Raw genomic sequence first — 24,221 nt, 5'->3', positions numbered from 1 at the left:
CTTCCTCAGCCACCCTAGATGGCCAGCTGCTGGAAGTCATTGCCATCTGATGCTTGGCTGATAATTCAAGCTTATGGATGCACAGTGGCCAGGTGTGTTGACTGATACACAAATATTCTCCTCACATAATAAAATCACCAGTACTATGAGCATTCCTCACTTTGCATTTTCCACTGCTAAATACAGGATTGAATGGACTGTTCAAAAAAGTAATTAAAAGAGGACATAATCATTTTGTGGTCTGCTGTGTATCGTTCCTAACTGGCCCACAGATAAATGTATTACGGCAGCTCTTGGCATTGTCATTTTGATGATTCAAAAGGATCGATTTTCCTTTTTTAAAAGAGATGTAATTGCACTTCACAAATACTCTTTTTTGACCAGACTAGATACTCTACACTCATTTGAACACTCTATGCATGAATAGCAGATGTGTAGGATGAAAAGGTTCAAAACACAGAGAAAACTAGGCAAAAATCTTATTTAGGAAATTTTTCATTAATAACAGCAGCATGGGATTGACTTCAAAGATTTTACTCTTTAGTAAGGTTTTGTTGTTGTTGTTGTTTCTTGTTTTACAGTTAAATCTGACAGTTCAAAATGTGCAGAGTTGTGGGTAGGTTAAATCTGTAGCTCCTTGGGATAGGGGTACACTGTACAGGGACATCCAACAAATGTGTGAGGTAGAGGAGGAACTCCTTCCTCTGAGACAAAGCTGACGGGCCTGGACCTGACACCTTGATTGGTTGGAGTGTCCCGTTCCCTTGAGTCCACCTTGTGTCAGTCAAAACCAAATGGGGTATGGGGAGAAGGTGGGACTTATATCTGTGTTCTGTAGAATAGGGCTTGATATTCAACCATGGTACCTGTCCTGCCAAATTGAGAAATTTTAGATTATATATATATATATCACTGGGAGGTGTGGGTCTGTTTCAGTGCCTACCCCACCCAACTTCCCCATAACAATATCCAATGTTTAAATAGCAAGAAAAGTTGGCTTGCATGTAGGCAGGCTACAAAACAGTGCATAAAATTAGAACTGACTTCCTAGTGACATAGTTTTCTTTAGAAACAACATGCTGAGAAAAAAACTGAGGCTGTTTTTCGCCAAGGCTGTTACAGAGAAGAAAAATATCCCTGCTAAGATAAAGTCCTTTCTAACTTCATGGTTTTAAATCATACATATCAGCAAGAGGAAAAGCCTTTATTCCTCTTGCAAATCAACTCTGTAACTCCTTGACAAAGAACTTCCAATGCTGCCAGACCTTTTATTCTGTGGTTCAGGAACAATGAGACTTACTTAAAATGCAAATAGACCTTCCCTGTCTTTTGGTGCAAAAGTGATTCTCATTCTTGATGTCTGGTGATCTGAAGCGGATGAAACTCATTGCCCCGTGCCGAAAAATTTGGCCACAAGATTTTTTTGCAATGTACTTTTCACATACTCAGTAGCTTCACTATAAATGTCTGTCCCTGAAAGGAAATATCCACCTCCATACTTCTTAAAATACCATCTTAGGTTTTTGATCATCTAAATGTTAATTAAGATGCTGGAACGCCATGATAAATAAACTAACGGCTAACTATTATTGAAAGAAAAAGTCCCAGTCCTTTAAAAACCAAACACAATAAATCATATCTAACCTTCTTTGCTGTAATCAAACTGACATTGACATCTCAATACCTACTTTTCTAGACAATTTTCTAGACTGCTTAGCCTGCGCCTGTAGATCTTTGCATCAGATTACTTTGCTGAGAAGGAAAATAGCTCAAAGAAGATAGGCATAGACTTGCCTCTGTGAGGTTATGCTGAACTGCTCCAGAGATGATGATGGTACCAGAGCTGAATGGGACAGGGGAATATGAAGAAATTAAACCTGGTGTGGCATCCCAAAGGAGAACGAGCAGAGATCTATGGCTCATCTTGGTCTCAATAATATTAACAAATATAGTGTGTTCAGTAACTCTTCTTGAGATGAAGATGATGAAAGTCAGATTTCAAACAAGATCTCCATGTTGGCAGGCTCAGGTTATTTGTACTTGTGTTCTTAAATGTGTTGAAATGAAAAACCATCCAGTGACAGCCTTTTTGGTGTGTTTTGAGACACTTTGAAAAAGCAGCTGAATTTTGTAGGGCCACTTATATGTGCTGAAACCCTGATCTTTCAAGGGCCTTGTACCATTGTGATAGAAGAGCTGAAAAACAGAAAGCAAATAGCTGAACAGAAACTATGCTGTGAAATGAAGAGTGGGATTCTGGGCTGGCTGAAAATGTGGGAAAAGAGCTACAGAACAAAAGACCAATCTGCCCTCAGTGAAGGGATTTAATATCCTCTCTGGTCTGCTAATGAATTTTTAACATTGCCTGTTGCACGATGCATCAATAGGCTTGAAGTGAGAGGCTGCTATGTGCCAGAATATTAGGCCAATCAATTAGGATTATAAAAGGTTTCATTTGAAAAAAAAAAACAACACACACTGATATGTAAATAGCCAGTTGCTCTCTGACCTTCTGCTGGTTCAAACTTACTGAGATTTTTGGCTTTCCTCCCCTAGCAATAACGTCCCCACATCAGCGCATCCTCTTGGTCTTTGTTAGCAGGGACTGAAGTGATGGGACTCACACGTGACTTACCATGGCCAGGAATCCTCTCCCTCCCTCTTTTGCCCGTTTCACTGTAAAGTGGAGCAATGGAAAATATCTACATGTGCCTCCACCTAAAATCTAGTGCATGGTCAGGATCTGGCCACACACAGGCTTCTGCTCCGAAGACATTTTTTTATCCTTGGATCACACATAGCTGAGGAGGACTTCATTAGAAGCTACAGGTATAAGTGACAGAATGATTTGCTCAGACTTGAAATTATTCCGAGCACTAGCATAAATAATTGTGCAATTATACCAGATTGTTGGGATCAGTTTTCAGGGAAGTAATTTTTACAGTCAGTCACAATTTGTTGCTTCTTTACAGAAATTTACGATCACATTGTATAACAAAGACTTTCAGTTTCTTTTCCATAGCAGTTTTGAAAACAAAAAGCCGAAATGCTAAATGTAGAAAAACATTCAAATGAAACCTTTCAACCCAAGTGCAAGTTTAGTTTTTTTTAAATGAAACCTTTCAACCCAAGTGCAAGTTTTTTTTTAATTTTATTTCTTTTTTTCCAGTAATAGTTACTGATTTCAGTGAAATCATGCAAGTTGGGCAGGAAACCAATTTCATTTACTACTGTCATCTGCTCAAAGAGGCAATCTCAGCCTTCACTGTTACAACTTGAGACAGAATTTAGTACTTGACACACAGCAGTGCTGGTCTAAAGCACACCTACAAGTTCACTTCCATGTGACATCAATTATTGTTTAAATGAATAAGAAAAACTTCAGTCAAATGATTTTACAGAACTTTCTGCAGCTCAGCAATGCAAAAAGAGTACTACTTGCCTGGGGGGGGACAATCTGGGGAGTGAAAAAATGGACATTAAGCCGAAATTCTACCGTATTTCTAAATATTTAAATCATTAAATGAAAAATACAAAAAACCTGCTTTCTAAGATTTTGTCTATCAACAGGAAAAATTCAATGCACTACTTATAAACTGCCCATGGTTAGAAAGTAGTTGCATTATCTGAATTTAGCCTGGATTCAAGCAGGAGCAAGCCAAGCCAACTCAAGCCATAGCTTTTCTCATAACCATATTGGTTTGCACCAGCATGACTTTGCGGTTTGTCCAAAAGCCTTAATTAACATTGACTATAACTACGTTACCACTATTAGAGGTAAGGAAACCCACAAGAGTAGCAATAAGTTTGGTAGCTACCACTGTCTGGCCTGTACAATGATACAACCTACACCAAAAGTCTAGCAAAGTCCATCAGATAGCCCTGCTTTTAGCAAAATGACTTCCAGTGGAACAGGAGCTGTTGGTGGGAAGTCACTGAAGGCACGATTTGGAGGGGATGGGAGAAAAAACCAGCAGATTGGTGTGTCAGAGGGCATGGGCACATCGCTGGATCTCACTAACAGAGAGCTGGGAGAGTACACATATTTAGATTTAGGAGCTGTCAAGGGCAAAAAATAGCTGACATTGTGACATAGGCAGGAGATAACTGTGTGTATGTGCATGGGTGAATGTCTGAAATTGAACTCTTGACTCTCAGACAGGAGCCTGCTACTTGCTAGCAGCAACCAGTATGGGCTGCTTGGAAATGTTGACAAAACTTTGCCTAAACAATAGTGATGCGTTCCAAATCCTCCAGTTAATGAAGAGACAGGAGACCAACCGACCAACCCACTAGTTAAGAGCCTGATGATAGAATCACAGAATTATCTAGGTTGCAAGTGCTGTTCCTATGCACATACGCAATTTAGACTGGAGGAACTCAGAACTTGGTAGCCAGAATGAAGATCTGGTGCCAAGAGATGGGTTCCTGAAAGGAAGAATTGGTCTCAGAAAGAAGAAGGGAGTCCAGAAAGAAAAAGGTGAAGATCCTGGCCTGGGAAGAGGTCTGAGAAAGGGGGGAAGATCCTGGAGATGAGGAAGCCACGGAGATCAATGTCAGGAGATGCCCAGGGACCTTGGGTAGTGGCACCCAAGACAAGTAACTGCAAGCAGCCACACAGAAGGAACCAACATGACTTTCTGCTCAACCTTCCCAGGTCAGCAGGGACCTCCCTGCAGGGAAGACCTAGGGAATGAACTCTGGCAGGGAGGGAGGGAGTGAGCTGGTATGTGTGAGAGAGAATAAGTAACGTCACTGATTCTTTAATAAAACCTAGTACATTCTTTAGTAAAACCTCTCTACATTGGCATTTGTGCTGTCTCACCCTTGACAAGAACTCAGCCTCATTTTTGATTCTTTAGTTAATAAACAACATAAATTTCCAGATGGGACATTTTGAAAGAGTATCTCACCATCACTGGGTGAAAGATGCACCCAAAGCCCATCAGTGTCTTACGTGTTCAATTTTCTGTTGCTCTTCTAAAAAAAATCTCTGTTTCAGCTAACAAAGGGTTTGTTGCCCTTGGAGAGCACCACTAAGCAGTTTGATCTGCCAGAACGTGTCATCAGCTTGTTACAGAAAACAACTGCTCCTAAGAGATTATTGCTCATCTGCTGCTCTCCAAGAGAAGCCCTTCCCGTGTCTTCCCTTCTAGTGACATTTGAGACCCGTCATTCTCAGTGGCTGTTTATCCCATTGTGCTGTTTTTTTTTTTTCTGGGATAGAGTTAATTTTCTGCATAGTATCTGGTAAGGGGCTATAGTTCTGATTTGTGCCGAAAACTGTGTTGATAATACAGGGATGTTTTTGTTATTGCTGAGCAGTGCTTACACAGAGTGAAGGCTTTCTCTGCTCCTCATGCCACCCTGCCAGCAATTTGTGCCGAAAACTGTGTTGATAATACAGGGATGTTTTCGTTATTGCTGAGCAGTGCTTACACAGAGTGAAGGCTTTCTCTGCTCCTCAGGCCACCCTGCCAGCAGGTAGGCTGGGGGTGCACAAAAAGTTGGGAGGGGACAGAGCTGGGACAGTGACCCCAGCTGCCCAAAGGGATGTTCCTTACCATATGGCATCGTGCTCAGCAATAAATCTAGGGGGAAGGTGGGTGGGGGTGCCACTGGGAACTGGTTGGGCATTGGTCAGTTGGTGGTGAGAAATCGTTTTTATTTGCATCATTTTTCTTTCTTGGGTTTTATTTCTCTCTCTTTGTTCTTTTCCTTTTCACTTTTTCTTTCTTGGGTTTTATTTCCCTCTCTTTGTTCTTTTCCTTTTCATTACAATTATTTATTGATATTGCTATTATATTTTATTCTAATTATTAAGCTGTTTTTATCTCAACCCATGAGTTTTCTCACTTTTACCCTTCCAATTCTCTCCCCCATCTCGCTGTTGGGGGAGTGAGCGAGTGCCTTTGCGGCTGGGGTTAAAGTACGACACCTTCCACAGAGGTTATTAGTGGAAAATTTCACTGAATTTCACTGAATTTCTAGAGTTGGAAGGGACCATAGAGATCATCTAGTCCAACTCCCCTGCTGAAGCAGGATTGCCTAGAGCTTGTCAGAACATGTTACTCAGGAGCATCCAGGCGGGTCTTGAAAATCTCCAGAGAAGGGGACTCCACACCCTCCCTGGGCAGCCTGTTCCAGGGCTCTGTCACCCTCACCGTGAAGAAGTTTCTCCTCATATTTGAGTGGAACCTCTTCTGTTCCAACTTGTGCCCGTTGCCCCTCGTCCTCTCACTGGGAACCACTGGAAAGAGTCTGGCTCCCTCCTCCTTCAACCCTCCCTTGAGATACTTGTAGGCGTTGATAAGGTCTCCCCTCAGCCTTCTCTTCTCCAGACTAAAGAGTCCCAGCTCTCTCAGTCTCTCCTCATAAGGGAGATGCTCCAATCCTTGAATCATCTTTGTTGCCCTTCGCTGGACTCCATGTCCAAAGTCCAAATGGACTTCCATGCTCAGCTGAGTTGAGGGACTAGATTGAGTAAACAAGACCGAACACCTCGGTGCAACCTCCCCACAGTTGCTAGCTGGAGCAAACTGCAAGACAGACAACATCTCACCTCCCAGTGTAATGGATGTGCAGATGAACCCACCACCATGACACCCATATGCTGTGCCTGGGCTTACGGAGGAAGGCAAGGTGGCACAACAAGATGAGGCTGCACGTAGCAGCCTCTCATTTCAAGCCTATTGACGATGGAGCTCTGCAAGCAACCAGAAGCATTAAAAATTCATGCCTGTGTTTCACAAAATACCAAAAAAGACCTAGGGCGGCATGAATTCTGTCGGGAGAGATTCATGTGCTACAGATCTTGGGATAGGAAAGACTGGTACGCTTCTGAGAGGTGCAGCTAGAAAAAGAGGCAATATTAGCACTGCAAATACAAGTTCCCTCATCAGTACATCCCCATCCTGGCTTGGAGGGACCTTCCTGTGTGTTAAATCTATAGCCTTCCTTTAGCGATTGCTGAGGAAGGCAATCAGTATCATACTGACCATGACCTTGTAGCTCACACTGGCTCAGGGTTTATACCAGCTGTGTGCCATTTCCTCTCATAGAATCATAGAATTGGAAGGGACCTTAAAGATCATCAAGTTCCAACCCCCCTGTCATGGGCAGGGACACCTCCAACTAGAGCAGGTTGCTCAAAGCCCCATCCAGCCTGGCCTTGAACCCCTCCAGGGATGGGGCAGCCACAACTTCCCTGGGCAACCTGTTCCAGTGTCTCACCACCCTCATAGTAAAAAATTTCTTCCTGATATCTAATCTAAATCTCTTCTCTTCCAATTTAAAACCGTTGCCCCTTGTCCTGTCACTGCACTTCCTGACAAAGAGTCCCTCTCCAGCTCTTCTGTAGGCTCCCTTCAGGTATTGATAGGCTGTGAAAATGGAATTGTTTCAGGGTATGGTGGGAAGACATAGCCACTTTATTTTTTTTTTTTCCCCCTTGTTTGCCAACCCTTCTATTAAGCACAACAGAATCTAGAGGTCAAAACAAAATATTTCAAGGTTTTCAAGGTCACTGCCTGCATGCTATAGAGGGAACTACAATGTAATCACAATTTTCAACTGCAGAGCGTGTCTTCAGAATCAGAAGTCAGAGTGAGGATCCATGGGTATGCAGCATCCTTCAGCATGAAAGACAAACTTATGTCAAAGTGGAAAAAAGTTATAGATTGTGTGCTCCTACAAAACTAAAATTAGCAGTTTAGAGAAGATAATTGCTGAAGTTGCATTTACTTGCGTTCATATTACCAAAGCAGAAAAAGCATGCACTGTTCCATGTAAGCCACAAAAATCATTGCTCTCTGATACATCCTTCTATATTAAGGACAGCAACAAGCAACTGTGAGGAGGCATTTTAGTCTACACGATGGCAATGCTCTGTTCCTGCAAGAGCATTTCTGCCAATTGCCTCATTTTATGGCTTCTGCAACTCACAGCAAGGTGAAGCTCCGAATAATTTCCTTTCTAGATGATGCTTTTGTCCGCTATGTGGTAATGTAATTATCCACATAACAGCCATACTCTGGTAGACAAAGACACTAAGTAGAAAAATAATGTTTTCAGTAGAAGGTTAGCTTCAAAGAAGATGCATTTAAATTGCTTATCTGAAAACACCCGATGTCCCATAAGAGCTTACGAAAAGTACATAGCAGGATATAAAAAAAAAAAGAAATCTTTTATTCTGCTTCATCCCTTGGTCTTTCAAAATCTTAAGCTTACCATTACGTTCTTCACTAGGGCTGATCTCAGGAGCAATGGCCACTACTGAGTAGCGTGTTTGGTGTTTTTCAATGTAGTTTTTGGACAAAAATCGTCCTGGCTAACATCGTGCTAAAATACTGATTGTAGATGTGCTGGAAATTTTTGTTGTTTTCCATCTAATTAGGCAGCAAATGTTGGTCAACATCTTTAAAGTCTCTTTTCACTGAGGATTAACTGCAATTTCATATTAATAGCAATTTCCCCCAAATTACAGTGAGCTTGAAAGTTATCTAGTAACAAATGTGAAACACGCTTGATGCTGTTCAAGGACAAATTAGAATTTAAAATATATTTCCACCCTCTTTTCTCAGCTAAGCAGTTCATGATTATCCAATTTACTGATAACATTCTTGCCTCATCTCAGAGGAGGAAGCCCTCCCAGAGGATAAACAGACTAAATATTTGCTTTCAAGTATGTTTAACTCTTTATTACCAAAGAAAAATATTAATTTAATGGAGCGCTAATGTGTAGCCCTCTGTAGCTACTTTACAAATGTAGGGTTGTATGAATTGGATACTTTTTGTCATGATTATTAAGAATAATGTTTATTGATTATAATAATGATTATTAAGAAGAATAGGAGATGTACTTATGGAGCACACTTATACTGTGTATACCGTATGTGTTTCTACCTCTTTCCATCTGTCCATCCCCACTTTATGTATTTTAATAGAACACACTATCCACTTTATAGAAATTTTGCAGAGTCCAGATGATATTATCTATACCTGGCTAGTCTATAACTAGAAGTTAACTGCATACTGTACAGTTTGATTAATGCAGTACTTAACTTCATATTTGCAGAAGGTTTTGGTTTAGCTCTTCCTAGAGGGCTCCTCTCAAAAATGGGAAGATCTACACTTATGGAGAGTTATTAACTCAAGAAATAAATCAGAGGAGAAGCCAGGTTCAATTTCAAGCTGATAGATATGATAAAATTAATATTTTGCATCTTTTTTTTGCAGATGCCTGCCAAAAAAATACCATGTTTTTGTTTGCCCTGAGCCCCAGCGTAGCAGGTCAGAGAGGACTAAAGTAATTTGCACTCACACCGGTTCCCAAAAGCGCTAGAAGATTTAGGTGCCCAGAATGATTCAGCATCAATTGGACCGAGAACCTAAGTTTCCTAAATCCAGAAGTGGATTTACTGGAGGGGAAGAGAAGGGAGACACAAGGACTTCAGGCCATTTAATAACATATGGGATGGCACCTGGTACCAGTCACTGACATAGTTACACAACTGCCCCTTTTCCTCACAATCAAAACGAAAGGAGGTGGGATTCAGCTGTTTTGGAAAACCTCTTTCTATAGGGAAACTCTTTGTCCTCTTGCATTAATAATAAACAACATTCACACATACATAGTATTTATACTGTAACAGTCTGTCATCTAGAAAATAGATCTGGGAAGGCTCAGTCATGACTGTACAAGCTCATTGGATAGGTGGACATGAAACCACCTCCAAAAGCTGCTCCAGGGGCATCTCCTCCTCACTGGCAGCTCTTTACCCTTCTTTACAGGGGACAACTCCTGTGCTGATGCAATGGCAACAAGAACCTCTGCCCTCAAGGTCATCTGGGCCAAGGCCAAATGCCCACCCTCCTCCCCCCTCTTTATTTTTTTTTTTTAAGAGCTCTGGAGGAGTCCTCCAAAATACCATAGCCTTGGAAACACCGCTTCAGTTGCAGTCATGCTTCCCAGGAGTACTTTTACTTTGTCTAGCTGCCAAGCAGCAGTGAGCAACCTGTGACCATTTATCACATCCTTGTCTACCTGGAGAATACTGAATAAAGGCAGGCTTGGCTCAAACCAGAATGCCTACTTAGTGGAGTAAGGCAGCAAGCTTAAAAAAAGTCAAGAACATTCTTTATGAGGGAGCTGATAAGACTGGAGGCAGAAAGCACTGTGTCATAGTTCCTGTGAAATTTTGCTATATTTAATAAACATACACATAAATTACAGTTATATAAACACTTCCTCAAACTACGGAGTTTTTCCATTACTTATTAATCACAGTTACTGATAGTCTAAGAGAAGAGCTTCAGATGCAGCAAGTTTTAAAAATGGGGGACCATGGAGCAGATCCAGGTCTCTTCTGTTCCTTCATTCCTGCATTTGAAAAGCTGGGCTAATTGATCAACTTTGAGCCCAGCTTTGTGGAGGATGTTGAGTTGCAGCTCTGGGGATAAAAGGGGTTGAAAGTTCTAGTAGCCGCAGCAGCACAGTGAAACGAAATACAGGCTGCATTATTCATGGCACTTTGCTGGTTGTTTAAAACTCCAGAATCATAGAATCTTCTAGGTTGGAAGGGACCTTAAAAATCATCTTGTCCAACCGTCAATGTAATTTTGACAAAAATAAACACCCACACAACAAACAAAAAGCAACACCATCACTAAACCATATCTCCCAGCACTACATCAACCCGTCTTTTGAACACCTCCAGGGATGGGGCCTCAACCACCTCCCTGGGCAGCCCAGTCCAATGTCTGATAACCCTTTTGGTGAAAAAATTTTTCCTAATCTCCAGCCTGAACCTCCCCTGGGGCAACTTGAGGCCATTTCCCCTAGTCCTGTCGCCTGTGACTTGGGAGAAGAGACCAACTAAACCAGAACAGACAGTGGTGGGGGTGAGTCAATGCAGAAGGGATAGGACAATTTCACTGTGGATTAGTAGACTGGAACTAAACTGTGCTAGGAGTTTACTATTGGTTTTATCTTTCTGCTCGCTTGTTTCTACAAGTTTTTCTGACTGGAACCTAGCTAGTCCCCTAGAAGGCAGGGAGTGAGTTATCAACCTCTAGAGCTGCAAAGGTCTGGACAACCCAGACCCGAAGCAGAAACTCATTTGCCCTGGGACCAATCCTAAATGCATATATCTCGGGTACCTAAGCCAGCGATGGCATGATTCAGAAGGACCTGGTTTTGACTATTACAGGACATTGCAGAGCACAAAGGTTTTTTGTTATACCAGAAAGAAATTCTTTCCTGTGAGGGTGGTGAGACACCGGAACACGTTACCCAAAGAAGTTGTGGTTGCTCCATCCCTGGAGGGGTTCAAGGCCAGGCTGGATGGGGCTTTGATCAACCTGCTCTAGTAGGAGGGGTCCCTGCAGGGGGGTTGGAACTTGATGATCTTTAAGGTCCCTTCCAACTTTAACCATTCTATGATTCTATGACTGATCTTTCAGAAAGTTTGTGGCCTTCTTGCATGTCTTTCCAGGCAAAGATACCCCAACAGGTACATCAATAAAACAGGCAGTTGGTCAACTCTGTGTCAGAGTTAAGGTTAAGCATAAAATGAAACCTCTAAGTACACTTTTGAAACACAAAGAAACACACAATGATGTTATAAATGAGCAGTTATTTCTTTAAAAACATAGCTTTAAAGGATTGACTTTAAAGTCAGCTTTTTTTAAAAGCAAAGTGGCTTATTTTTTGTCTACACTACTTATATTTGACTTAGATGGGAATACATTAATTGCATGTGATATGCTTGGAATGTGTGGAAAATAACATTTTTTCCATGTGAGTCAGCACAGGAAATGAACTGCAAATGAGTAAAATGTTGAGAAGTCTACAGATGGAGGTTTTTTTAAGTACATAATGCTTTTCAAGAGTAGAGTACTGACATCATGTTTTCTTCAGAGTAAAGTATCACAGAGATGATTGATGACACACCAGAGACTGAAGAAGAGCAAGAACTTGCTTCTGATCGGCATAGTTTAAGACTCTAATCTGATGCAACATTAATTTAATAATTTCTTTGCTGGTGCCAGGCAGTTTTGCCACCCCTTGTCGGACATTACCAAAGCTTCCCATGTTCTTGCTAAACACAGAAAATGGTAGATAACACAAAAAAAAGGTGTTCTGACTTCATTTTCTTTTCATAGTGATGTAAAATAAAAAAACCAGTGTCTTCTAAATAATGATCTAGTGATTCCACAAGGTACTTTGATTGTAAAAATTTTCCCATGATGGGGTTATATATTAAAACTGTAATAAATACTACTAGTAAGAACAGCAAATGCAGCAGTTTCTAGTTTCTAAGATTCATACTGTGAGATGATGGTTCATATTTAGGAAAGTATGTAACCCACCATGGAGCTGAATCTTCACTCCTAAACTAACTGACACTTGGAGCTCACAGCAGCAGAAAGGAGTTGAGTCTGCTCCAATGTACTATTGATTTGCTCTGAAATTATGTGAATTATTACTGTTGATTTCAGAATTAGAACTGACGACTGTATAGGAGTATTTGCTGCTGCAAGAAGGCACGATTAATATAAAGTGGATCGTCCACACACTCTTCAGAGCTTCCTTGAATTTGAAATTTTCTCCCTTCTTTCATTTGACAGAAAACTACTGCTTCTATATCAACATTTTCCTTTGTTTACCAAGGTGAAACTATAGCCCCTGCCCAGTCCAGTTAACAGGAACACTTTAACTCCTGCCTTTAATATGAGGTATGAAGTGCACTATTAATACTGTTTCTTCTTTTTTGAAATCAAACCAATAAACAGAGTTTCTTTGGAAGACATTGCATTGCGCTCTGGGATGGATGAAAAGGATTTCAATGAGCAAGTCTGCATTATACTGATCCTAGTAAACATCCTCCTCTGAATGCTGAAACCAATTACACGTATTTGGCCTTTATCTCATGACTGTACTTCTGTCAAATGAACAAAAAGGCGCACGTGCTGCATCCCAAAGGCAACATTTGGCTCAGGGTGCCTCGCAATCAAAGAGAGAGGATGCACATATTTTTTGTAGGAAGATAACGTTTCGTTTTCCTGTGCTTTAATTCTGCAGTGAAAAGAGCAGCCCGGGGAGCCTGCTGCCTCTGCTTTGGGTGTCCTGTTCGCTCTGAATCTGCCACGCTGGTGAGACTGAAGCGCGAACTGCGCGTTCACAGCTCATCACGCTGCCCTGTACCAAACAGAGCTGCTTAGTTCATGGATCAGAGAGCCATTTAAGGTGAACCTGGAACCGGTCTTGGTGGCAAAATTGAAACCATCTAAAGTCAAGCACTGATTTTTTTCCTGGACTCTTTCCCCCCCGTCTTCAAAACACGTATCTGTCTTTGCCTTTACTCTCATCAATAAGGAATTTAAAGCCATAAGACTCATTGCTCTCAAATGTCACTACCCATGAAAAATGCAAATAGAGAGAACAAATAGGCTCCATGTTGCAAGTGTAAATTTAGAGTCCCTGTGCAGAAGTGATTTTTTTTCAGTCTGCCTTTGGGAGCAGGCTTGACACGATTTCCTGAAAAGCTGCCTGTTTTGCTTCACCATCCCCATGACCAACAGTTACACAACTTATAGGGATTAATTGAGCTGCAAACACTAACATCCAGATCTCCTATGCTGCTTAAAATACAATACAGCAAAACCAGGCATGACTGCAGTAAGGATCAAAGAGAGAGGATTACAGGAATAGAGTAGATGTCTGTCTATGAGAATCAAGGCATCCAGACTCTAAGGCATTTATAAGGTAAAACTCTTAACATCTTTTCTGCCATACCTCCAAGCAAAGATGAGCTGGAGGAGCTCAGAACAATTTACCTAACTCAGCCTGCTGCCACACAAAATAGGTTGCATTAGCTTCTTCAGCAATTAGGAAAGGTTTCTTTCTCTAATGAAGTGGCTAAGGTACAGAAGAGAAAAGAGAAGCCCTCAGAGGAAAGAAAAAAAACAGAAAAAGTTCAGAAGGCAGATGGGTTAAAGCTGATGTTTTGAAGTCTATAGCCATGCTTCGGGACTTTCATATCCAAAGCGGGACACAAATTTCCCAGCAAAGGAGAAGGGCACGGGTGTTTATGAACTAGAGTTACTCCCTGCAAAGTTTGCTGCCAATGATAATCCATCTTGTGCAGCAGTGTTTTGAAACAGTATTGCTGAGTCGTGCAGATTTGTGATGATGCTAATCTCCATACAACTTCGTGAGAAGCTGCCAGAAATGTGAAGGACTTACATTTGCAGTATGTATTTGTGAAACTAAGCTTTGATAGAACGTCCATCCACGTAACAGGAGGAGACAAGTTCTGGACCTGCTTCCATACATACAGTTGTTTCAACTGACTGTCTGTCTTCCAGACTTTCTTTCAGTCTCTGGACTTTGAATTTCCCTGATGCTGATGCTTTACTCCTTCTTGTTTTGACTTGTCCTACCACTTAAAGTGAAAAAAAAACCTTAGCAGACTGGAAATCAACACCAAAATCTGGGATCACAACTCCTTTGTTTTCCTGGATTCAGTAGAGCTGTGGCGCAGAGAGGATGAAATCAGGCCTCGTGTTTAATTCTTTGATTTATGGAAGCAGTATTGTCTTGCATCAGCTTTAATGTTCTGCAGACAGCCACCTTTTCCAAAGACCACGAGTTCCTCACTTAAGTGGGGGGACACTGAGCACTCCCATGAGGAAAACGAGGTACCATTCTCTGAAAAACCTTGAGCAATCCTATCAGTGTCTTTTGAGAACTTACCATAATGTTGTCTGAAAGGCACTGACTTCTATGCCAAGGGACAGGAGTTTCTTACAGTAACCTAGACAAATCACAGACAATAGGCTGCACCCAAAGACCTGCACTACTTCTACACAAAGCTAACCCAGTGTTTGACTCCTTGTCCTGCTTAAAAACCTGGAAATTACACCACTCACTTTCATACTGGTTACTGGTGCGCTGCCACTGAATTTATTCCTGTGCTGGGACAACTAGATGATAAGCAGCAAGAAATTCAAATCATGTGCATAACAACAACATTGATTTCTAGGACCAGACTTCTGAATAGGATCTCCTGCACCTTCCCACAGTGGTGACCATGCATATTCTACACCTCCAGCCACCTGCCACCACTTCTTCCCTGACCTCTCATTGCACAGCCCCACGGATAATCTGCAGCACGAAGGCTGGCTTTTTAGACCTTCCACAATGCACTGAAAATTACCTGACAAGCAGAGCTCAGTATGGAGTTGCTCTCTGCACAGAATCACAGAATGCTATGGGGTTGGAAGGGACCTTCAGAGATCATCTAGTCCAACCCTCCTGCCAAAGCAGGTCCACCTAGAGCAGGTTGCACAGGAACATGTCCAGGTGGGTTTGGAATGTCTCCAGAGAAGGAGGCTCTACCACCTCCCTGGGCAGCCTCTGCCAGGGCTCTGCCACCCTGACAGTGAAGAAGTTCCTCCTCATGTTTAGATGGAACTTCTTGCTCAAGTTTGTGCCCATTTCCTCTTGTCCTGTCCCTGGGCACCACTGAAAAAAGACTGGCCCCATCCTCCTGACACCCACCCTTGAAGTATTTATAGGTGTTGATCAGAAACACACTGAAGAGAATAATAAATGATTAGGTCTGTCCTCTATGACTGTCTGTCAGTCAGTCCTTGGCAGTAACTTATATGCTCATGGACCATTTGAGGGAGAAGACAGGGTGATCTTGCAAAGGTATAAAGTTTGTGTCAGGTTTTGTGAGTAACAGATATCAAGTAGAAGAATCTCAAGAAAGCCTGCAGTGAATTCAGCTGTTATTTGTTCTGCTGACCTGGTCTCCCAAAACACATGTCCTAGACAGCCAACATGCACACACAATTAGCCTGGAGCCTACCACCCAGCAGATGCTACTTCTTCCCAAGTTGTCACTTCAGAGAGATGTAAGGCAGCTGGAGAATGGGAACTGGGGGGCATTGGAGGGTGTGGGGGCAGGCACAAGGAAGTTAGAACCACTGCTATGGAAGATTAAGGAGAGTGGACACAAATTTACAAGACAGATTTCTGCTGTTTCTAGTATAACATTCAACCGAGTTTGTGCTTGGTGCTCAGTGTAACCTGAACAAGAGAGGAATCTGACGCTAGCTGAACCCCTCACCTATGATTTCTGATAACAGTATGTGTCTACAAGGCAAGAAATCTTTCAACAAATACAGAACACGTATTAGCCTGTGGCAGATGTTACACAAGCCCAGATCCTTTCGGCATGAATATTCTCAAGAATATTCTGGGCTCACAGAGGTTACAGAAAGGTCATCCTGCACATTCTAGCGTGGGACGCTCACACAGATTTAAAAAAAAAATAATTTCTTACCAACAATCATGTGGTTGCAGACATCGCAGAAGGTGGGCTTTTTGAAGATGTGCTCCTGGAAGATGTGAGCCTTGTTGTTTTCTGGCAGCTGCTGGGCTCTGGTGGGGGAGGACGCCTGGCTCTCTGAGCTGGGGAGCTGCCCAGTGCTCGTGCTCACCTCGGGCATCAAGTCTACTTGCAGTTTCACATCGCTATTAGTCCTCTGGAAGAAATTGTCTGCACTTTTACTCCGCAAGCTTTTGGTCTTGAAGGAGAGTGATCGTTTCAGTTTCTGTAGCTGCAATAAACAAGCCAGTTACAATTACTGCCTTTTTCCTCTTCAACAGCATGGCAAGGCTCCTGCTTTTGGGGTGTGCTGTTGACAAGTGAACCTCGGAGCCACTGGCAGACCTTGAACCACCTGAACAATAAAACTCACTTCAGAATTTAAACCAGCAATTTCAGAGCAAAGAAAACAGATCCCAATCAGAAAGTAAACTACTCTACGTACGCTTTCTGACAGACAATAAACTTGATAGCCCTAATGAATGCTTCCATTGGGTTTTTCTTTCAGGTATGACAGCAAAGATAGTTTTACGAATTGGATAATATATCCTTTGTATTCAAGCATGACAAAACCTGTAAAGCAAGAATTATTCATCCTCGCGTGGTCCTTAAGCAGCCTGTAAAGCCGTTTCAGGAACAGCTGTTAAATAGCAGTACTAGAAGAGTGAATTCAGTAAATAGCTTTAATACATTTAAATTTCTTGAGTTTGGCAGAAACAGAAGATTATATGCAGTTTTGACTGAGAAATTCTTGTTTTCTTTTCTTTTTTTTTTTAAAGGAAAGAAGTCTAAGGAGCAATAACAGCATAATTAATAGCTAATTGATAGTGAATGCATTAATTAATACTAGTTAACACACATTCCCATACGTTCTTGCATATTGTGCTGTGTACTGATTGTCGGGCAATTAAGCACCACATTAAGGCATTATTAACTTAAACTTGCTTTACCTGTAAACTGTCTTGCACCTTATCAGAGCTCCTCTCATCCTTCCCCGCCAAATTTTATGTAAGGCTGAGAAGGGCATTGGGTGAGGCTCAAAAGCTATCAGCTACACAAATTTGCAGGTTTGTCAGTTCCAAGGGCCCCCAAGTAGGGTTTGGGTAAAAGGAAAGCCAGGTCTGTGCCCACTTCATATTCGCTGCCTCTGAAGTGTTAACACCTCACCTTTCACTCAGCATTATTCCAACCTCTGCAAAATCATTCCAATCACTGCTGCGATTCTCTGGACAAATGGGATGTAACAACTGAAATTTTCCATGCTGCTCAGGCTGCCTGGGGCAACCAGCAGGAACACTTTATATTAGAAACTGTTTATGTTAGAAGTAATGATGATCAGGAATCATAATTCACACTAATCTAAAGGGAAGGAGCTCACATATTTTCCCAAAAAAGCCTGGCACCGGTCTGTCATACTGACTTAGTGGCCTCAGAGCACTCGCTCTCCCCGGCTTGTGTTTTGGATCCATCAGGATGCAGCTGAAAGCAAGCTGTTGGAGAGGAGCCTCAAGGCATCCCAGGGGGAAGCCTCTCTTCTACCTTCAGAGACAGGCAGCTTGTTCTTGGAGAAGGGAGACACTCCAGCTCTCTCTTCCCCACGTTTCATAACAAACAAGTAAAGAGCTGCCATTGCCTCCAGTTAGCAGGGTTTGGGGTTGCTGCAGGGGAGCAAACTGCATTCTGCTCCCTGAGCTGCTGCTTCTCAGAGGCTTTGGGAGCAGGGAGGGATCAGAGCCAGGGACCCATCCCACATGCACCACTCTCACCCAGGACTCTCTCTGGATTTCAGAGAGAAGCCCTGTATCCAAAGCGAGGAAATACCTGTTTGCAAGGAACTCTCAGTCTCTGAGGGAATGTGTAAATAAGAGCAATTAAACGTCAAATACGAGGTAAGAGCAGTTTCTGGTTTCTGAAGCTTAAGTCATGGACTAGCTGAGCCCCAAACTCACTGTACAACAAACAGCACCCACAAAATGTGAGATCTTCCCTCTTCTGCTTGGATGTTAAGTCACCGGCTCCTGAAATCACTGAGGTTACCAAATGCTGAGATTACTTCATCTGCCCAGCAACAGGCAGGGGAACTCAGCAATAATTCACGCCCCCCCCCGCTCCTGAAATACTTCTCACTGAAGTCAGACCTAATTAGTGTAGCAAAACACAGAGAATTACAACACCACAAGGTGACTGAAATGGCGTTCATTATTGATTTGCCATCCATTTCTGCGGTGCCACATGAAGTTAATTAAATTTCAAAACACTGTTTCTGCCACAGAAGGGAGACTAAGCTGAGCGATAACACTATTTGTTTTATCATGAAATAACTGTCCTGCTAGTTCGGACAATACATGCAGCATATTTTAAGGAGCTCTGCATTGACTATCCTTGTCCTGTTCTCCTATGGACAGTCATTTGCAGGTCGAGAGATGTACCAGCAGCCCTTCCTCCCTTAGGTGGAAAAGTCTACAGGCTTCCAAAGAGGGGGAAACTATGGCTACTCATGTCCAAACAAACCTATGCATATGCACTAAGGTGAGCACGCAGCCCTGCAGACTCCTTGCACCTCCAGCCACTTGTTCAGAGGAGGCCACACACTCAAGAATGAGTTGACCAAGTTTGGTAGGCGCCTCTGTACAAGCTAATAGTCCTCTCTGAGATTCCTTGAGAATGTGTTAATGTGGTTAAATGATTTCCAGACAAGGTGGGTATCCTTGTTCTTACTCAAATGCGGATTTCATACTCATTTGGATTCAGGCTGGAAGACACCTACATTTTTGGCTTGCATTGTGTACCCTAAAACATCAATCAGAATCACAGAATGCTATGGGGTTGGAAGGGACCCCTGGAGATCATCTAGTCCAACCCCTCTGCCAAAACAGGTCCACCCAGAGCAGGTTGCACAGGAAGGTGTCCAGGTGGGGTTTGAATGTCTCCAGAGAAGGAGACTCCACCACCTCCCTGGGCAGCCTCTTCCAGGGCTCTGCCACCCTCACAGGAGGGAAGTTCCTCCTCATGTTTAGGTGGAACTTCTTTCTTAATGAAAGTCTGCAGCTATTATGTCCCAAATAGGCTGTATATGTACAGAAACAACTAAGCAAAATTGCAGAACGCAGCCAATGTTTAGCATCTTGCACAGCTCATTACACACGTTGCTCAGCACTTTTCAAAAGTACTTCTCAGATCAGAGTGTTTTACTCCCATCTTCTGTAAGCGAGAGTACCTAGGGCAAGAGAAGATTGGCATCAGGTTTTAAAATTTGATCTGAATTTCCTTTCTCATACTAGGCCCATGAGAGAATTTGAAATAGGGTGCTGTCATTGTTTACTCGGGAAAAGCTGGCCCAAGGGCCCATGAGAGAATTTGAAATAGGGTGCTGGTATGTCATTGTTTACTCAGGAAAAGCTGGCCCAAAAGAGGACAAGGGTAGGTTGCTACACAAATGGTATACGTTATAAACCCATAAAAGCCTAAGTGATTATTTTGCTGCAGTGAGCATCACCTTCCTTACCTCAAATAACAGCGTCTCCTCATTTTGAAGTTTGCTCTGGCTCAGCCCCAGTTCTTTTATTGGAGGATTTCAAATATAATTACATACAGGCATGTAATATATGCCTGATTTCGATCTGCCATAAACTGATTTAATGCAGTTGTGATGCCATAGGCTTCTGATAGAGCTACTATAGCATTCACCTGAAGCGGGAATCAGCTCTATCAATAGAGAGGAAAGTATGCAAATTTTATTATTCATAATTTATTTCTGCAGAATTAATGAGTCTAAAGTTAAATCTTAGGAATAAACACTACCAAACTTCGGAAGAACCTGCAACTAGGGTTGTTCTGCACTTGATACTTCAACGCTTCAGTGAAAAATCATGTATTGGGATGAAGAAAAACCCCTACACCAAGCACAAAAAGGCTTTAATAAACATGTTGGAGATAAATTTCCTAAGCCTTTCACATTGTTTCCTCTGCAAGGGAGATTACAAATTAGCTTTCATTTAAATAAAAACAAATATTAAATTCCCACAAGCACAAGAGCTCTTCCAGACTCATGATAGCATCATGATAATTCGCAACATTGACACTTCAGAAACATGAACCCTTGATATCAAATCCAGGATGTGCCTGTGGCCTGAAATTAGAGTCAGGGAGAAAAGTTTGTCTCTCGTTAAAAGCATTTTATCGGTCGCACAGACTTTCAGTGACTGCACATACTACCCCGCAGGCAAGGTACAGATAAGTGCAATAGCTAAACCTTAGAGCATGATTAACGGGGTTTTTTTTTCAGTATCATCCAGCGCAATCTCCATCTTTTTCAGAGTTACTGGATGTTCAAGCTTCAAGGGATCAGAAAGCTCTGACAAACTGCAGCTTATCAGCACCTCCTCTGTTCCTAATTCCCCTATACCACGCCACTTTTGCTGCTGTAACCAGAAAAGAGGAGGCAGCAGGACAGCTATTGAAATTCACTCCTGGTGTTAACAAGGGGCCACTGCTTTTGATGTGAATGGGAATTGCACCTGCCCTCACTAAGGCTTTATTTGACTTAAGCACTGAAATCACACAACTTCTTTCTACAATTTCGGTTTAAGAGCTTCCCGTGGAAGTTGGGAAGATGTCAGTGATTTGAACTGTTTTATAATCCCTAGCTTTGCAACTACAAAAGACAACCGTCCACCCTGCAAAGAATATTTTATTCAGGCTCGTAACTGCTCCTTGATATCTAGAAGCTCTTTTTCCCTTGCCTCTGCAGCTTGTCTACATTAGCAGTCACCGTGGCTTAGCAGGAGCGAGGGTAAAGGATGAAACAGGGGTTGTGGAGGACCCAGTGTACACGTCGTATCCATTAGGTGCACACCTGAAGGAGAAGCAAACTCCCAAGTGATGCAGTCTGTGCTCCCTGCACCACAACAGGATCCAAAGTGGGGTGAGCAGCAATGACTGGAGATTTGCTTTGAAACCACACGCCTAAGTCAAACTAAACCACTAAGATAGGCGTCCCCTATGACATCACCATTTCTAGAGCATAACTTCTTCATCACACCTTCTCACCATTCAAAACTCAGGGAAAGCCTCACTCCCTCCACACCCTGCACACAAATGCTTCATTCCCCTTCCTGAAGCTCCCTGCTTAGCGATCTCGGTGTGAATGGTGGCTACTAGAAGGATAAAACTGCTTATTATATTACATTACATCGTATTAGTTTGCTTGGGCCATCACCTTTGGCTTTCAGAGCAACCCTCATGGAGCCTGCCCACATCAGCTTATTTTCCAACGTGCTTGGTCCTGTCCCCTTCTCAACCACCCTTGCCAGCGGCAGGGGCTCCTGTGCAGTGTGGGGCCAAAGGAAGATGGTTTGGATGGTTCCACTCCTAACTATCTTACAGGAGAAATGAACAAATGAACTGGGCTTATCAACTGTATCACAGAATCACGTGGGGTTGGAAGGGACCCCTGGAGATCATCTAGTCCAACCCCCTGCCAAAGCAGATCCACCCAGAGCAGGTCCCACAGGAACGGATCCAGGTGGGGTTTCAATGTCTCCAGAGAAGGAGACTCCACCACCTCTCTGGGCAGCCTCTTCCAGGGCTCTGCCACCCTCACAGGAAAGAAGTTCCTCCTCATGTTTAGGCGGAACTTCTTACGTTCCAGTTTGTGCCCATTTCCTCTTGTCCTGTCCCTGGGCACCACTGAAAAAAGACTGGCCCCATCCTCCTGACACCCACCCTTTAAGTATGTATGGGTTTTGATCAGATCCCTCCTCAGCCTTCTCTTCTCCAGACTAAAAAGACCAAAGTCCCTCAGCCTTTCCTATGAGGATGCTCCAGGCCCCTCATCATCTTTGCAGCCCTCTGCTGTACCCTCTCCAGCAGTTCCCTGTCCTTCTGGAACTGGGGAGCCCAGAACTGGTCCCAGTGCTCCAGATGGGGCCTCCCCAGGGCAGAGCAGAGGGGGAAGATGACCTCCCTCCACCTGCTGCTCACACTCTTCCTGATGCTGTACTTTACTGACAGACCATATAGCCAAGTCCTCATTTCCAGATATCATCTATCTGCTGCTGTGCTACTGTGCTAGCAGTAAAAATTGGAAAAAAAAAAAAAAAGAAAAAAGATATTGCTTGCTCTTCTCTATTCCTTTCTTTACACTAGTATTAACAATATCATTAGATGGATTACCAGTAATACAGGGTATTAACAGTGTTGAAACGAACCACCAAGCCAGTTTGGTTCCTGCAATTCTTATAAAACATACTGATTTTGTTTAGCTATGCAGACTAAAAATGCTCTGTCAGCAGATTTCACTCTGCTGTGAGATAAACATCCACCTTCTGTAAGGAATCATTTCTTATTCCTCTCAGCTTCTGAGGGGAAGTTTCCAAATTATTTAATTCTCCCATCACTATAAAAGAAGGACTTAAACATATAGTGCCCAGATGATGTTGTGCCCATTCACTAGAGAGCATGTCAGGTACGTGGGATATTACCAAAAGGGACTCAGACCAAGAGCCTTTCAGTAAGGAGAAAATAAAAAAAAAAAAAATCTTGATGAATGGCACCTATTCTACTGAGTATGATCCGTTTTCTGGGTCAAGGAGCATTCAATTTGTATTAGCAACCCTCCGAATGTACTTCAGATGTTAACTAGATTTGCTGAAGGACGGGACGTTACCGGAGTGTAATCCAGCCTGGCGGCGGTGCTGGGCTTCAGCTGCTTGTGCTGATTAAAAGCAAACAAGGAACCAGCTCAAACAGAAGTGCTTACTTTTTGTGAACACGAAGGCTAATGATTTTCTTTGTAAAATGGAGGGATACAAAAGTAAGTGATTTTTGAGCACAGACAAGGGTTTTGTTTTGTTTTGGTTTTTTTCTGGATTTAATTTGAAAATGCACTGCCTTGGCATTTTAATGAGCAAAAATAAGATTATGACATGCCCAAAGCCAGTAAGCAACTTCATGAATAATATGTGTGTTTGCCTGCTGATGAGAGAAGTACCATGTCTTATAGAATTAACAAGATAAAAGGATATTTCAAACACTTAAGGGGTTGGTGCTGTTTATTGGCAAAGCATCTGTGATAAAATTTGTGAGCAAAGCTGATTCCTTTTCTACCTTCCTCTTCCTAAATAATAAATAGTACAAATACTCCACTAGTACAAATTGAATTAGCTAAACTGACTTCAATTGTAGCTGATTTATACAGTCTGAGAATCTGGCCCTATCATGTATTTGTGTCTGCCCTAGCCAGCTTTCTCAGAAGCTGTTTCCTTTTAGTCTGCTACAAAGAGGGGGTGCTCATTATTGCAGAACCTGCTACGTATTATATTTGTGTATTTTCCCAAACAGATTGCGTAGCTGGCATCAGAACAAATATGTTTGTTATTGTTGTAAAAATAAATAAATCAAACTGTCTGCTTGAATACTGTATTGGACTAGTCAAAGAGGAGACATTTGCTGTAATACCTAACAATAATATTGTCGGTGATTTATTTGGTACCTCCAACTACTCTGGTTGGCTCTTGCTGCTCTGATCATCACCCTCAGATTCTCCTCCCTGCCCTACACTTGTTTTTGAAACCCACTCGCTGATCCTCAAGCCTATTCAGGATATAAACCTTTTCAGGCAGGGCTCTTTCTGTGATTTTGTTTCACAGGCAAGAGTCCTAACTACACCAAAATGCTCCGATTGGCGCGTCAGATCCTAACAGCAAAAATCCCTGAGAGAGCCTCAGGGTTTGAAAGCATAAAGTCTGAAGGGATGCTCAGTTGTCACTGCTCCCACAAATGTCACCCTGAGTCACATATTCTCGGCCCTCTCCTAATGTA

At 42.5% G+C, this 24,221-nt stretch overlaps 1 protein-coding gene across 1 annotated transcript in view; it reads right to left on the bottom strand.

Moving 5' to 3' along the window:
- STAC (SH3 and cysteine rich domain) overlaps positions 1–24,221 on the bottom strand; it is an 80,109-nt gene that overhangs the window by 37,627 nt on the left and 18,261 nt on the right. Inside the window, exon 2 of the mRNA XM_014941498.1 lies at positions 16,356–16,632. Coding sequence (XP_014796984.1) covers positions 16,356–16,632 — 277 coding nt within the window. The remainder of the gene's footprint in view (positions 1–16,355; positions 16,633–24,221) is intronic.

The sequence above is a fragment of the Calidris pugnax genome, unplaced genomic scaffold (genome assembly GCF_001431845.1).
Source record: "Calidris pugnax isolate Ruff unplaced genomic scaffold, ASM143184v1 scaffold23, whole genome shotgun sequence".
Lineage (NCBI taxonomy): Eukaryota > Metazoa > Chordata > Aves > Charadriiformes > Scolopacidae > Calidris > Calidris pugnax.
Note: the sequence above shows the minus strand (reverse complement) of the source record. Positions and strands in the feature narration are given on the sequence as shown.